General features: G+C 36.1%; 1 protein-coding gene across 4 annotated transcripts in view; it reads left to right on the top strand.

Annotated features, from left to right (window-relative positions):
• Window positions 1–15421, top strand: part of rbfox1 (RNA binding fox-1 homolog 1) — a 285471-nt gene that overhangs the window by 101812 nt on the left and 168238 nt on the right. For 2 of the 4 annotated variants that reach the window (XM_051886614.1, XM_051886618.1), the window contains exon 2: window positions 10120–10161. The exons of 1 other annotated variant lie outside the window; for it this stretch is intronic. In XM_051886614.1, the coding sequence (XP_051742574.1) occupies window positions 10120–10161 (42 nt within the window). Of the gene's footprint in view, window positions 1–10119; window positions 10162–13836; window positions 14793–15421 lie in introns of those variants that run through there. One more of the 4 variants, XM_051886619.1, reaches the window with a different exon arrangement.

Raw genomic sequence — 15421 nt, 5'->3', positions numbered from 1 at the left:
GCGCGTGTGGCCGATAGATAGACACAACTGATTTCAACACTGATAATAAAAAGAAATGTTTCTTGAGCAGCAAATCATCATATTAGAATGATTTCTGAAGGATCATGTGACACTGAAGACTGGAGTAATGATGCTGAAAATTCAGCTTTGCAGGAATAAATTGCATTTTAAAATATATTCAAATAGAAAGCATCACAACATTTCTGTTTTTACTGTATTTTCTATTCAAATAAATGCAGCCTTGGTGAGCATAAGAGACTATACATAAATCCAGTTTGTAGTCATTTTTCATGTATAAAATGACTCTTTAAAGTAAATTTGCAAACCTTTAGGCTAAACATTTTCTGAATCACTGAGCAAAGTGTTATAATTACCCCTGCGCTCTTCTATAGCAAGCAAATCAAGTCAAATCAAGTCATTCAGAAACAAAAGATATCGTTCTCCCTCAAACAATCCAGCATCTGCGTGTGCAATTTGTTGGATTGGTATTAACCTCAGCATACAGCCAAGCAGTTTAACAGCTGTATACATAAGGAACATTGCTCAATTGACGAGAGGGATCATTTGAGGTCCCAGAAGTCCCAGCGCATGTTTCTGTGCTAGTGTGTGGGTGTTTGTTTGGGGGGAGGGTAGTAGCGAGCAAATTGGCCTCTGTTTTGCCATTTTGTTCAAACTGATCCTAGGAGAAGAGTTGGGGTAATTGTGGTGGATCAGCAAGAACAAAGCAGGATCCATCAGTGAGTGTGATCTCTTTTGAGACGGTGTCAGGGAAGGCTATGTGAACCTGCAGCCCGGGCTGATGAAGGTCTATGGATTAATGAGCACTGAATGCAGCCTCCTTTTTTTTTTTTTCTTCTTTTTTTTTTTTTTTTTTTTTTTACCCTGCCTGTTGTATCGACAGCATCATTTTACTTTAAAGCCCCGAACTCAATACTGCAAGAGAGAACCTTTGCTCTTATACAAGTTTGGATTGACAATGAGGAAGCACTATATGTACCATAATGTTAAGATACCAATGATGTCAGTGTGGCAATCTTTTTTAATTATTCATAATTTAATCTGTAATCTTCTAATCAAGTTTTATCTCAATTGCTAATTTTCTTCCCTTTAATGATCCAGAATAATAGGATCATACAAAGTGGAAGGGTGAATTGATATGGCCATGTTGGTTTTGTAGATTTTTTTCCCTGATGATATTTATATATATATATATATATATATATATATATATATAATATTACGACCCTTTATGATAAAGTGCATAAGGAAGAAGGTTCTGCTTTAGTCACATTCCTTTAGCATAGAGGCACTTATAGACCTTATGTATCCCTGCCTCTTTTGAGCACCACGCTCATTGTGTTCTGTTTTCCGATTTGTATTCCCAGAGCATAAAGGAAAGATCTCACGGATTTATGAATGAACCACTCGTTTTGAGGAATGAATCTTCCTGGCTCTTATGACATCCGCTTCAAACATTACAGTGCTCATGATAACTTTCGTTAACTCTACAATAAGTAATCCACTTAACCAGCTAATTACTCTTCGACAGTGATTCTAAAGTCTAAAATTCTAAAGTTGGCTGTGCGCTTGTTTCTCTAGCGCGTAAGGTCTATAGGCATGTTTCCTCTCATCAGCTTTGGCCACATCAGCTGCAAACCCTAGACTTCTCTCTGATGTCCTCAAAAGTCTGTTCTGTGCACCTAGAGGTATGAACACCCTGCCAGTTCAGATATTCTAATATTGATGAAGAGTCTTAAAAGCCTTAGATCTGGCTGCCTCTTCCCTTCCACTCTCTCTGATAAGCTTAGTGTTGTGAAAGTGCAGGATTCAGTAGGGCTACTGCAGCATTGGGAATTTCTGCTGGCTCAGCTCTCACTTTCTTCACCCACCCTCCTTTCTCATTATTCCTCAGAGCAGCGCATAAATTAGCAGTACCTATAGCTCTCTCTCTCTCTCAGCCAAACATTTTAGAAATGTATTCATCAATGCTTAGAGGGACTGAAATGGCTTTTCTAATACAGATGCCATTAGCATTTTATTAGCATTACCTTTGATCTAACATCAATAGCTTTAATTGAAATAAAGTGCTGCATGTTCACTGTATAGAGAACCGCAGGCATCAGTTTTGGACTTATCTTTATTCTAACATCAGTGGATCGCTATATGTTATTATGGGCGTTTTATCCCCTGGAGGATGTCATGATTCTGTGACTCTAGTGCTTCCTGCTATAAGTGTTAATAGATACAGCATGCGCGTCAGCTGTATGTTTATCCACTAACACTTTCTATGAACCCTGTAATGATTTATAAAATAATTGTATACAGAATAACAGCTTTAGAGAGAACATGATAAAGAGTTTAAAGGTGCAATATGTAATATTTTTACAGTAAAATATCCAAAAACCACTAGGCCAGTGTTATATATTTTGTTCACTTGAGTACTTACAATACCCCAAATGTTTCCAACTATTTGTAAATCGTGAGAAAATTGCAGTTTTAACCAAGGCTCCGGGACGTGTGAGGAGTCGCCTGTCAATTGCGTCATACCCGTATTAACCCTCGGTCTGCCTCGGTTTGCGGTTTTATTTTGTAGAGACCATTGAAACACCAAAGATGCTTTAATATATTACTCTTTTTAATAGACAAGGCAACAACTGTTTTGATATATTTATAGACAAAAAACTAATTGTTGTTATATAGCTCAACACGTTTAGTCTTATTGTTTAAATCTACAGTACCGTGCTTTACCATGCCTCAGAGAAAAACACTATTTTGTCAAGTAGCTAACATAGCATAATCAAATGCAGCTTTATTTTTAGTAACAGTAGTACAGAATTTTCTCCATCATACAATACGTTTTAAAATGAATTGCATGCCATTTATCAACACAAGCCATCCAGCATTTATTAATATGATATTCTAATATCGATCTAGTTCATTGCAGTGTGCAACAAGTGTCTCACAGCAGCCACAGAGCGAACGCACAGTGTAACGTTATAACATAATTTTCAACACTCTCAAACGTATCTAATATGATAAACAGAGCTGCGTCAGAGATCGTATTATTATAGGGAGATAAGAGGGTCTGTATCTCTTACCATTGGAGAAAGCGAACGGCTAACTTAATCACGTGCGGCACCTCTCAGCCTATCGTGTCGCCATTCAAAACTCCTCCCTGGGTACCGCCAGTTAGCATTAGCCGTTACGCTTTTTTGGCTAAAGGTTGCAGGCTTGCCTTCCAGTGGCTTTGGCTGCGTTACCTCATACTCATGACCGGAAAAGCAGAAGCGGCGCCGGCGACTGTGGCATAATAAAAGTTCCACTGCTCGTGTGGCGTGTATTGCGCAATTGCTCCAGCGACCTCGTTCAGCTCCCACAACACTCGGTCCTGCTCTGCTTCATACTACAGTAACGTTAATAATCGCATCCATGAACATGATTTCCTCCCGAGTCCTATCCCAATTCTTTTCCACTGGCCGTTGAGTTGAAGACCACATGTTCCAAGATTCCGCGCTCAAACTTGGCATCATCAAGCTACGCCTTTGTTTTGAATAGGCCTCTAGTGGACACAATTTTTACATATTGCACCTTTAATATTCTCGTAAATAATGTTACACACACACACACACACACTATATATAAATAATATATATATATATATATATATATATATATATATATATACATACATATATGCAGTCAAACCAAAAAAAATTGATATATATATATATATAGGCTACACATACATACATATACATTATTTATATATATATATATATATATACATACACACACACACATACATACACACACATATATATATATATATATATATATGTATATGTGTGTGTGTGTATATATATATATAAATATATATATATATATTAGAGATGCACCGATGTATCAGCTAACAATCGGTATCGGCTGATAAAAGCTATTATTATCACTATCGGCCGTGTTTAAAAACTTTGTTTAAAAGATTGTTTAAAAACTCTCGAAGGTCAGGGCCGATTATATCCTGTCAATCAAAAGGGTGCGGAAAGACGTGTTCAGACTGCAACTCATACATACTGTGTGTGAAGAGAAAATCACTCGTTTTGAATTTTAACTCATTAACAGTTTAAAAATAGTGACGTTAAAGCAGGCTCTTTTTGACCCTATGAATCACCCGTAGTTCAAGCCAGGGTTGCCAGGTCTGCGTTTTTTTTCGTACATCAAATATTATTTGTAGCGCCTCCCATAAAATAATCGCAAAAAGATTTGTGCTTTATTACTTCTGATAAGAATTAAAGTTTCAGTTTTCAAATTCTGTCCATTTTATCATGAAATTCAAACAATAAATGGCGTTTTGACGCTCTTAAATGTGACGCGTCAGATCGCTGTAATGCCTCCGTTCAGGCAGCAGCGAGTCTTTTCTTCCTCTTCAATAGTTATATCTCGAAAAACATGAATGAACATCAAAGGTATGTTGAAATATATTGTACAACTTACCAGAATGTATCACGTCTCATGTAATCACTTTATTTGTGTTTCAACCGCGGAAAGACGTCAATAAAACAGCTTGTGAACAATATGTCACATCATGTCAAATTTACCTCAGGAATGTTTTCCAATGTTCACAGTTCGTTAGCTATCTGTATATAAAAAACACTAGAGAGGAGCTTATTTACTGTTAATTATGTTTGTGCAAATTTGCCATGAAGACAAGTGCTTATGAAAACAACCTTATGTGATACTAAGTTTTATACATTTCAGTTTTTATTTGAGTGTAATTATTATATCTGAAAATAAACAGCAGCTGAATATAATACCTCTGCTGTTAATTGTAACCTCAAATATTGTAGTTTACAAAATGAGAGGGTTCCCTGTATAGTTTGCAACATTATTTGGGAGAGTTTTTTTTTTTTCCTTAAGAAAAACCAAACTATGGGTATCTGTATCGGCTGATATCATTCTGAATAATCGGCTATCGGTATCGGCAGAGAAATTTAGTATCGGTGCATCTCTAATATATATAAATATAATATATAAATGTATATAAATATATATAAATGTATGGATTTAATTCTTCTAAAAGAACATAACTTTCTGCTTTGACAATAAATGGAAATATTCCTGAGATGTTAATTTACAAGAAACAATTTGAAATTATAATGTTTATTAAAAGGATTTAGGAAAACATTTCTGTTGTATTATATATACAGACTTTGCAGAAAGTGTTACTTATATAATCACATTGTCTTGGTGTCATTGTTAGATCAAATATTATATTATTATATCTGTTGGAATGCTTGCCACCTGTACCAAAAAGACCTGTTTACGGGGCCATTTACACGGCACTACTTTTAACTAAAAACTGAAAACTTTTAATGTGTTTTGGCCATTCCTTTTTGGCCATTCCATGAAAACAGTCAGGGCCCTGAAAATGCAAACTTTTGAAAATAGGTTTCAAAGTCCTATAGTTTTTGAAAAGGATACTGTTATCGTCTCAGTGTAAACTACAAAAACAAAGGAAAAACTTTTCAATTTTTAATACATCATTGTTGTGCAAAGGTCCCCTTAATTCCATCTGAGGGTCTGTTGAAGTTTTCACCGATTTATCAGGGGATTGATTTTCAATCGTAGCACAATGCAGACCTTCCTTTGTTTAGTTTCTGGTTTTCTATTATGCTTTCTTCCTCTCTGTCTTGCACTCTTCCCCCTCTATCCATCGGTCCGGCTGAGCGCAGTCTTCTGTGTCAGCTTAATAAAGTCATTCTGCTCAGCCGTGTTCTGCCGCTTGTACTCAGCAGAGTGCTACTTATTGACATTTTTTCATTCTGCTTTTTCCACTGAATGTGTAAGACCTATAGAGCTTATTGAGGGACTGAGTTAGGCCTGCTCTCTCTCACTCCCTCTTTCTTTACCTCTCCATCCTGCAATTCTGTGCCACAACAGTTCAGTATTACCCTCCATCTCTGTCTGTTTCTCTCAAGTACTCTATGTAAGTCAGCGAGAGAGAGAGAGAGAGAGAGAGAGAGAGAGAGAGAGTTTGTGTATTCTGAGTGAAAAGGAGGGAAGCAGACCATTAGAGGTAAAGGATAAGCAAGCCCTTCGAGAGTCCTTTTGTCCTTTCATACGGAGGAGGGCTGTTTGTGCTACTATTGTTGGTTTTCCCCTTGATTTCATCTGGAAAGTATCATTACCGAACAAGAGCCTCTTCTGAGCTGTTTGAGGCCATCTCCACGCAGTATGCCGTGGCTTTTGTGGAATCGTGTGTGCCTGAGAAGCTTTGAAAAGGGAACTTGAAACAATTTACACCCTGTGAGCAATCAGACTCCATTCAACACACAGGATTTAGTTCACAAAATAATGATTATTACTGTCAATTTAACATGTTACATTTGTTAATGAAGTATAACTACGAAGTATTTTTTAATAAACGTAATTATTTTTAATACATTTAATCATGTCCCCATTTTGCATATGACTGTAATGACTTACAGTTTACGTGTATCAGACATATATTAGTTCATAATGGATATTTAAATCAATTATAATATTGTGTATCCTAAACTTTCATGCTACATTTTCTTGTGTGTGTGTGTTCAGGTATACTTACGTTACGGGGACAAAATGTCCCCACAAAGCTGGTAATATCCTAAATCCTTGTCCTTGTGAGGACATTTTTTCCCATGAGGAAAACAACATATACAGAATATACAGTTTTTACAGTATTAAAATCATTATCTCTGTGAAAAGTCCCCATAAAACATGAAAACTCAATGTGTATGTGTGAGAGAGAGTGTGTCTATTGGATATTAAACATATTAAAAGTAATATATCAATATATCATGTCTGTCAATTGATTAAAAGTAATTCTTCAAACAATAATAAGATATTCAGCACTATTTTAAATAATAAAAAAAACACTATAAGAATGCTATAACAGCAGAATAAATTACATTTGTGTATGTATATATGTAATTTATTCTACTGTGTTATAGTGCTATAGAGTGTTTTGTTTATTTAAAATAGTACTGAAGATTTTACTCATTACTTGAAAATTGAGAAATTGATTTTTAATCAATTGACAGCCATTACTTTGAATGTTTTTAATATTGGCCACTGATCAGTTATCAGCAATAAATTTTGATATCGGATTATACACTGATATATTTATTTCTAGTTCCACGTTTTGTAATGTCTCTTCAGTGATTGACTCCTCTACCTCTAAAATACTGTACCTGTCATGAAATAATGAGCATATCAAGAAATTATAATATTTTAATCGATTGACAGCCTTAACGATGATAAAATAATAACATAATGAAAAACACAAAAAATGAATGTCAGCACTTGTGAGTAACAGAGAAGAAAAAAATGGTTTGAATTTCAGATTTCAGCACAGGACTATATATAAAAATGTATGCCAGCGGTCTGAATTCAGAAGCATGCTGTGCGCCCCAGAGATATTGAGAAGCTTCTCCTAACGACCTGCTAGGGGCTAGTGGCTGAAAAGAAAGTGCTACCAAAACAAGTGAGCCATCATTAAGGTCAGCGGCGCTAAATAATACAATTCCTACCCTACAAGAAAACCTAGTGGTGTCCTGATTCTTTCTTTTTAACAGGGAAAAGATATTAATTTGCATAAAACTTCAGTTGCCTTTTTGTTAAACTGTGCGCAAAAAAAAAATGCTGATGTTTTACGATTCGTTGAAAACTTTGCACATGATATAAACTTCATCATAAAAGCGCAACGTTTTATGGTCAAGAGTGGTTTGCCAAAAACCAGTGAGTAGCCGTTAGCGGAAGTCTTACTACTAATTTGATACACAGATATTTTGAGGTGACAAGGTTAATGCATCCGTTTTTTCCTCATATCATATCAAATCAAAGCAATTTCCCTGGCCTTTATTCCCTCTATCTGTGGGTCATAATCCTCTTTAGGGTCTTTCTGCAGCTCTGTCCAGTTACTAAATGATGAAAATCTTATTCGGCTTCACTCAGTGGCCTGGCTAATGGGAAATGAGCACACTTTGAAAAACAGCTAAGTGTTTTAGGCTGAGAGGAAAGTGGAACTGTTAATATCATTACATTTGAAGAGAGCGTTTGTAACACAGATTCTATTTCTTAAATGAAGATTGGCCAGTGCATTATGGATGTATTGACGGCAGGCATGAGGGGAAGATTAGTGGTATATCCAGGAACCCTCTCAGCATAACCAGACCCTAATCTCTTAATTGTGTAGTTCTCTTTCAAACACTCAACAAGCATTAACAAAATTAGAAATGTTTTTCTCCCCCTCCCCCGCTTTTTGAGGGTTGAGTATGATTGATTAGTTTTTGAGAAACTCTGTGCATCAAGGCATGTAGAAATACTCTGCTCAATTGAATTAAACGTGATTCTTTATATCAGTGGTTCTCAACTGGTGGGTTACAACCTAAAAATGTGTTGCAGATCTCTTCTAATTGTATTAGTTTGTATTGTACAAACCGTATAATCATGTATAGTTCATATAGCTAAGTAAGGAAGGAGATAACACTTCCAATATCTTTTGTTATCGCCATAAAATGCCGCACATCCAACCAAACTCTATGATATTACATCTGTCTCATCTGTGAAGCTTGACAGGTTGCTTGACATTTCCCTCATCCTCAAAATACATGAACAAAACTAATTAAAAGAAAATACATTAAATACAGGTTCACTTGCATGAGAAACATTGTGCATACTACAATGACTTTTGTGTGTGTGAATTATTGGCTGCTGAGAGACTACGAAACCATCAAAATTCAAGATAATTTTAGTTTTAAAGTTCAGTTCAGCTTGATATTATTGGCACTATTGGTGCAGTTCATGGTAATAATAAAGGGTTAGTTCACCCAAAAATGAAAATTCTGTCATTAATTACTCACCCTCATGTCGTTTTACACCCGTAAGACCTTCGTTCATCTTCGGAACACAAATTAAGATATTTTTGATTAAATCCGATGGCTCGGTGAGGCCACTATTGAGAGCAAAGCCACCGAACCTCTCAAGACCCATAAACGTACTAAAAACATATTTAAAACAGTTCTTTCTGTTCTCATGTCATATGTATTTGTGTACCGAAGAGCTCCTATAGAAAACCACAACAAATTCCTTGTGTGTTTGTGCACACCTGGCGAATAAAGCGCATTCTGATTCTGATTTCAACAGTATCTCGTGATGGCCAATTTCAAAACACTACTTCTGAGCTTTATGAATCTTTTATTTCGAATTAGTGAAGTAGATCTCTTATCAAATGGCTAAACTGCTGAAATTACGTGACTTTGGCGCCACTGATTCAATTCGTAAAGCTCCGAAGCAGTGTTTTGAAATTGGCCATCACTAGATATTGTTGAAAAGTCGTTATTTTGTTTTTAGTTTTTTTGGTCTTAGGGGTGTGGAACGACATGAGGGTGAGTAATTAATGACATTATTTTCATTTTTGGGTGAACTAACTCTAAGATATTTCAATACATTCACACATACACTTATTTTAAATGTTGATGTAATACACTGGAATCTCTGTATTAATTATTTAAAAAATTGTTTTCTTCTTGTTTTAAGTCCTGTCATTTTTTTCTAACATATAAGATACAGTATATTTTAAATTAAATGCAGAATAATGCAAATTTAAACCTTCACAATCAGTTGTTTTAAACCAAAATAATCCTTAAAATCAAACATATCTGTTGAAATTATATATAGAGAGACACACATTCTCACTGCTAATTTGATTTTAACACAGACATGTTTGGTACTATATTGAGTCGCCTCTTGAATGCCAATGTTAAATCTGTGTCCTGAAGCAAAACCAGTTGAGAACCACTTGCTTTATACCATTTCCATTATTTGAAAAAATAAATAAATAAATAATTAAACAGAGGAAAATATTGTTATGTGTACCATTTCTAGCATGGAAACTATGTCTTGCCTGTCTTATTCCCTGCTCTCGCCACCTTTTGCATGGTTCCATGTTGCAAACCTCAGTTTTGACAGATCTCATTTTCTCTCCCCTCAGCCCACTCTAGATGATTGACTTGTAATTACTGAAGGGAGGTGCTGCATTTGGTCTGTAATGTGTTACTCTAATTTGTATGTCTCTGTTGACAGATTCCAGGACAACCAATGAGTTGTGATACGGACCAACTCAGGGTAAGTGATGCCTCTGTGTCGCTTTGTGTGGTTGTGTGTGTGTATGTGTTTTTGTGTGCTCCTTTGTGCCGCCGTTGTGCTTCTGGATGTTGTTGGTATCGACCTTTAATTAAGCAATCCATGAAGATCATAAAACTGCAATTCATTCATGTAAAGACAAATCATTTTGTCACAATGACTGTAGAATGAATTTTTATGTATCCTTCAAGTTCATTTCAGCATCTCAGGCCGAGAAGATGATGATATTAAATCAATAGGCAAAAAAAAAAAAAAATCTCCTTCAGTTTTAGTCTCATACAGAAACGTGTTATTCCCTCATACTCTGCTGTGTCCATATTAAAAATACAACAAAGCTTACCTCGCCTTCTCATTAAACTTTAATAGTGGCTCTCAAACCCTCCTGCTCACTCACTGGCCTGAAAAGCCAGGGGTAGCAAAGGTGTCAGCTTCACTCCTGATGAAGACCCTCCCAAAGATCTTCATCTTCTTCAAACACACCATATCTGTGTGGAGGAATAACCATGTGCCTTGATGGCTCTGCCTTGAGTTCACAGAACACATACAGTGTGTATGTGCAGCCCTGCAGAATCGTGGGAGAGATGTGTACACCGTGCAGGAGCGGAGGTGCTGCAGTCCCCTCTCAGTGCTGTAATTTATCATGGTTTGTTGAAGGGTTTTAAGTCTGATATGATTAATACCCAGACCTTCCTGTTCATACACACCCATCACTCTATTTTTTGTTTTCTGGCAACTACTTTCTTGATTATTATTATTTTTTAATGATACTTTTTTAATTCAATTGAAATTAGAGCTGTAAATGTGGACTAAAGCAATAATGAACATACTTTACAGTATATGTTATGAAAAATCGGCATTGTCCACTGCAAATTCAATAAAAAACATACGTATAATATTAATAATTACATTGAAAAGTACTTCTCTTATTTCTTTGCAATTAGACCAGTAAATTTGGACTAAACCAATAATAATGATCATACAGCGTATGTATTGCCAAATCAGCACTGTCCTCTGCAAATTCAGCTGAAATATATATAATATACAGTCAAACCAAAATTTCATTCATTATTACAGTTTATTCGCTATAGTTTTAAAAAAATGGTAATAAAATATGACAAGATCTCAAGAGTAAAAATTAATCTTAATTATGTCAGATAACACTTAAGCAAAACATGGTCAGGTCAAAGTGTCTGAATAATTTTTGGTTCCAAATTTTTATCAATTTTACTGGTAGTCCACTGTATGAAGAATTTTTGGGTATATATATATATATATATATATATATATATATATATATAATATATTTATTTTATTATTTTTTTTTTTTAAATATATTTACTTTAATTGTTAATTTATATATAAATATGTATATTTAAAAAGCTAATAATAATGTTAATAAACAGGCCAGTGCTGATTTGGCTCTTTAAATCATGAAAAGCACTTCTCTTATTTCTTTGCCATCTCATTTCCTCTTGTTAGTGACTCACTCATTAATCTGAAGACAGTTGTTTCAGAAGTGCTTTTTGGAAGCTTGCCCTAAATTTAGATTATTTGAGCAGGACCTAGTGTGATGTACTTGGTACTTTTTTAACAGGAAATTGGCAAAACGTAATGCTATTTTTTTTAATTTTTTTTTTAAGGTTATGTTTTTGTCATAATCCAAACAAATGAGATGCACTACTGCTTTAAGACGGTTTAGCTACTATTTCAGACTTGTAGCCTTTTAATTGGGTTAAAGGGCACAATCGGACAGAGGAGACGGCAGCTGAATCGGTCTGCTCCATGTAAATGGACACGTCAGTAAGCAGCACTCAGTTTCCGTGACCATTAGACCTTTCTTGCTCCAAAGCAAAATGGTTTAACGAAATTGTATGCTGAAGTATGTTCGTTTTGTTTGGGTGCACAAGCAATGGGCTTTACATTGTACCTGCCATTTATCTTTGTTTAATATGTCAACAATCATTTATTGTTTTCAGAATGTTGTTCAGAGTATTGACCGGATTTGTCTGTACTAATCGTTTCATTCGGAAGAAAACCGTTCCATCTTGTTGCAAAAGTGAGCACAGCAGTGGTATATTTTTCTCTTTTTAGTCAGTTCAGACTTTAAATTCTGATGAAAATACACTCAAAGCCAGTCATTCCTGCTAGGCAGTACGCTATCGGATACAGTCAAACCAAAAGTTATTCAGACATTTTTGATATGTTTGATATATTTTTACTAGTGGGTGCAGGATACTATAGTTCATTTATGTAAGTGAGGAGAGCAAAATAAAGTAAACTGTGACATATTATACCCATACAGTGGACTACCAGTAAAACTGATAAAAATTTGGAACCAAAAATTATTCAGACACTTTGACCTGACCATGTTCTGCTTAAGTGTTATCTGACATAATTAAGATTAATTTTTTCTGACACAGTTTAACTCGTCGAGATCGTGTCATATTTTATTACCATTTTTTTAAACTATAGTGAATAAACTGTATTAATGAATGAAATGTTCAAAGTGTCTGAATAAATTATGGTTTGACTGCATATTGTATAAAATAATTAATTAATTTAACTTCTTACATTTAACATCATTTTCAAATTCAGAATTATTAATACTGAAAGTCAATTTATAGTTTTGTGTCCTCAATCTTATTTTTCATCATGTTAGTCTTTTGTAATATCCCTTTAACTAACAAAAGCCAGTTCCATAATTGAATCATCCTCCCGGAAGTGACATCATTTTTAATGGGAAAACAACAGCACAAACAAGTCACAAACAATCAATAGTAATGGATTTTATGAATTGTGTTTTTTGTGATATTTTGCTGTTCTTCACTCTAAAACATCCCATCATTTTATAAGTTAAAGCTCAAAAGACACTGCATAACAGGAATGACCCAATTCAAATTGTTATCATTTAAGAAATATAATTTATTTATTGATCAATGGTGTCTTATATTGCTGTCGCTGACAGTTTGTGTTGTGCCTTAGTATCCCTTACCTGTGGTAAAATCCCTTTAACATGGCCTTGTTTCTTTAATGTGATGTGTCTGTTTGTTTGTGTGTTTGCTAAATGTGTGCCTGAGTCTGAGCCTTTAGCTTAATCATTTATCCTCACACACTCACTCTCTTTCTCTTTGTGACGGTTGTACTTTCTTTTTTTATTGTTTTCCTTTTAAAGGGGAGTCAAATTGCTTCCTGAGGAGAATGTAATATTTAAATTTCCCTCAGAATTTAATTTCCCTCATAAATACACTGGAAAATCTCATTGCGTTTGTGTCTCACACGCATAAAACAAAAAAGTGGACCTTGCTCAAATTTCCATTTTGTCCCCTCTTGGTTTGAAATCCATTTACAGAAAGGTTTTGCTGTTGTTTTCTGTTACTCTCGAGTTTCTCTAATACCTGCGTTTGATTAAAAATCTCAGCCCTCTTCTGAACGGTAGTAATGAGTTTTAGCCTCAAATGTGCATTTCTAGATAGTTACGGCTGCGCTTTAGCTGGCTGGTCTCTCAGTAGCAGTAGCGTGGTCGAGTCAGCAGATGGCTGTAGAAAAGTGCTGTAAGAAGGCAGTCAGTGCGTCAGAGCCAAAGCAACCCGAGCGGGAAGGCCTTGGCCCCAGTACTCGCTGCTTTTATCTCCAGCACATTCACTCCGGACGAGGAGGAGAAGAAGAGGGGGGGAAAAGCCGTACAGGCTGCAGAGTCAGGTGCAAGCTTCACGTTTAGGAGAGGGCGGTGCTTTCTACCTCCTTTTCATCCCATTGTGCCATTTTGACCATAGTTTACCTGTATTTTTTTTTTTTTTTTTTCTTTCACATCTGCTTTTTTATTGAAGTGAATCTCACACAGCTGAGATTGCAGTGTTTTTTGGAGGAAGTTGCAAGCTTTTTTTTTTTTTTTTTTTCAGTCAGTTGTCTTCTTACCTTCCCTCAGGACAGAAGATGAGTCTTTTGATTTCCCACTGATCTCTTCCCCTGCGCATCAGCTTCCGGACGACAGCGTCTGAGGATCTGAGCAGCATTTTGTTAGAGGGAAAAGTCCTTTTTTGTGTACGGGGGAAAACCTGCTTCGGATCATCCTATCAGCTGTGCGTTAACGTACACGTACCTTTCTTGAGGAGCCTGTACTAGAGAAACCTACACCATCACCCTCTCTCTCTCTCTCTCTCTCTCTCTCTCTCTCTCTCTCTTTCTCTGGCACTTTGAGTGCACAGTTGTACTGGACTTCCTTGGTGCACGGATCTTCTCATTAAATAGATACGTCAGGAATTGGCGCCTAAGCAGGGGTTGTCAGTGAAAGGGTGAAGAGGACCAAGTGGGGAAAGGCAAGAAAGAGCAAAAAGAGAAAAAAAAAGGAGAGGAGCAAGAACAAGACTGCTAGAAGCATCTCAAACCTTGTGAAGTAGCTTCTTCTTCCTCCAAGTGTCAGTTTTAATAAGCTCTATTATAGTGATATAATAAATTATACAAAAGAACTGTGAGCCTGAGAGAGTGGAAACAAGAAGGATTCGTCCGGGTTTCCGTAGCTGAGCTCAAGAAGTTAAAAGAAGATAAGTAAGGAAGCGTTTCCTCACTGCCGGAGAGCCCCTGACTCCTCGCTCAAGATGATGATGTATTTGTGGGTAGGTAACAACCATCCCGACCGTTCGTTGGTGTTTGCAGGCTTCTGTGTGCTGTGTGTGTCATTATTGATGTTTATGTGTTTTCTCATCTGTAGATAGTCTGAGCATTTTTTTTTTTGAAGCATAGAAGGTTGCAGCATAGAAATCAGTCCAAAAACATTTGATCCTCTCCATATATGCGACATGCTCTGTTGTGTTGTGTTTGTATACCGGTTAGCAATCAGTCATTTTAAAGTTTCATCCCTCTCTCATCTCGTCCTTGCCGAGACTACTCTTTCTTTGGAGTAGAGAGTGTCAGAGAAGCGGTGCGTGACACGTTGATTCATAACTGCAGGGTTAAAGCACAGGAAGTCATTTTAGAGAGCTGTAAGCGTGTGTGTCTTGGCCTGCTCATTATCTGTCTCTTCACCTGCCATTACCACTCAAAATCAGTCCTAGCTGAGGAAATTTCGCTGCACTTAATTGCCCATGGAATAAATTTAAAGCACCCTGATGACTTCTTCACTGTGTGGGTTTATCAGGAAATTAATCTCATTTTAACAAATCCTTAATCTGATGGGCAGTTCAAGTGAAAATAGAAATAAGGAACGAGTTGATCCTTTACATAATGTGTCAGCTGGAGTCGTGTT

Source organism: Ctenopharyngodon idella, chromosome 3 (assembly GCF_019924925.1).
Source record: "Ctenopharyngodon idella isolate HZGC_01 chromosome 3, HZGC01, whole genome shotgun sequence".
Lineage (NCBI taxonomy): Eukaryota > Metazoa > Chordata > Actinopteri > Cypriniformes > Xenocyprididae > Ctenopharyngodon > Ctenopharyngodon idella.
The sequence above is the reverse complement of the archived record's forward strand: the minus strand, read 5'-3'. Positions and strand labels throughout refer to the sequence as shown.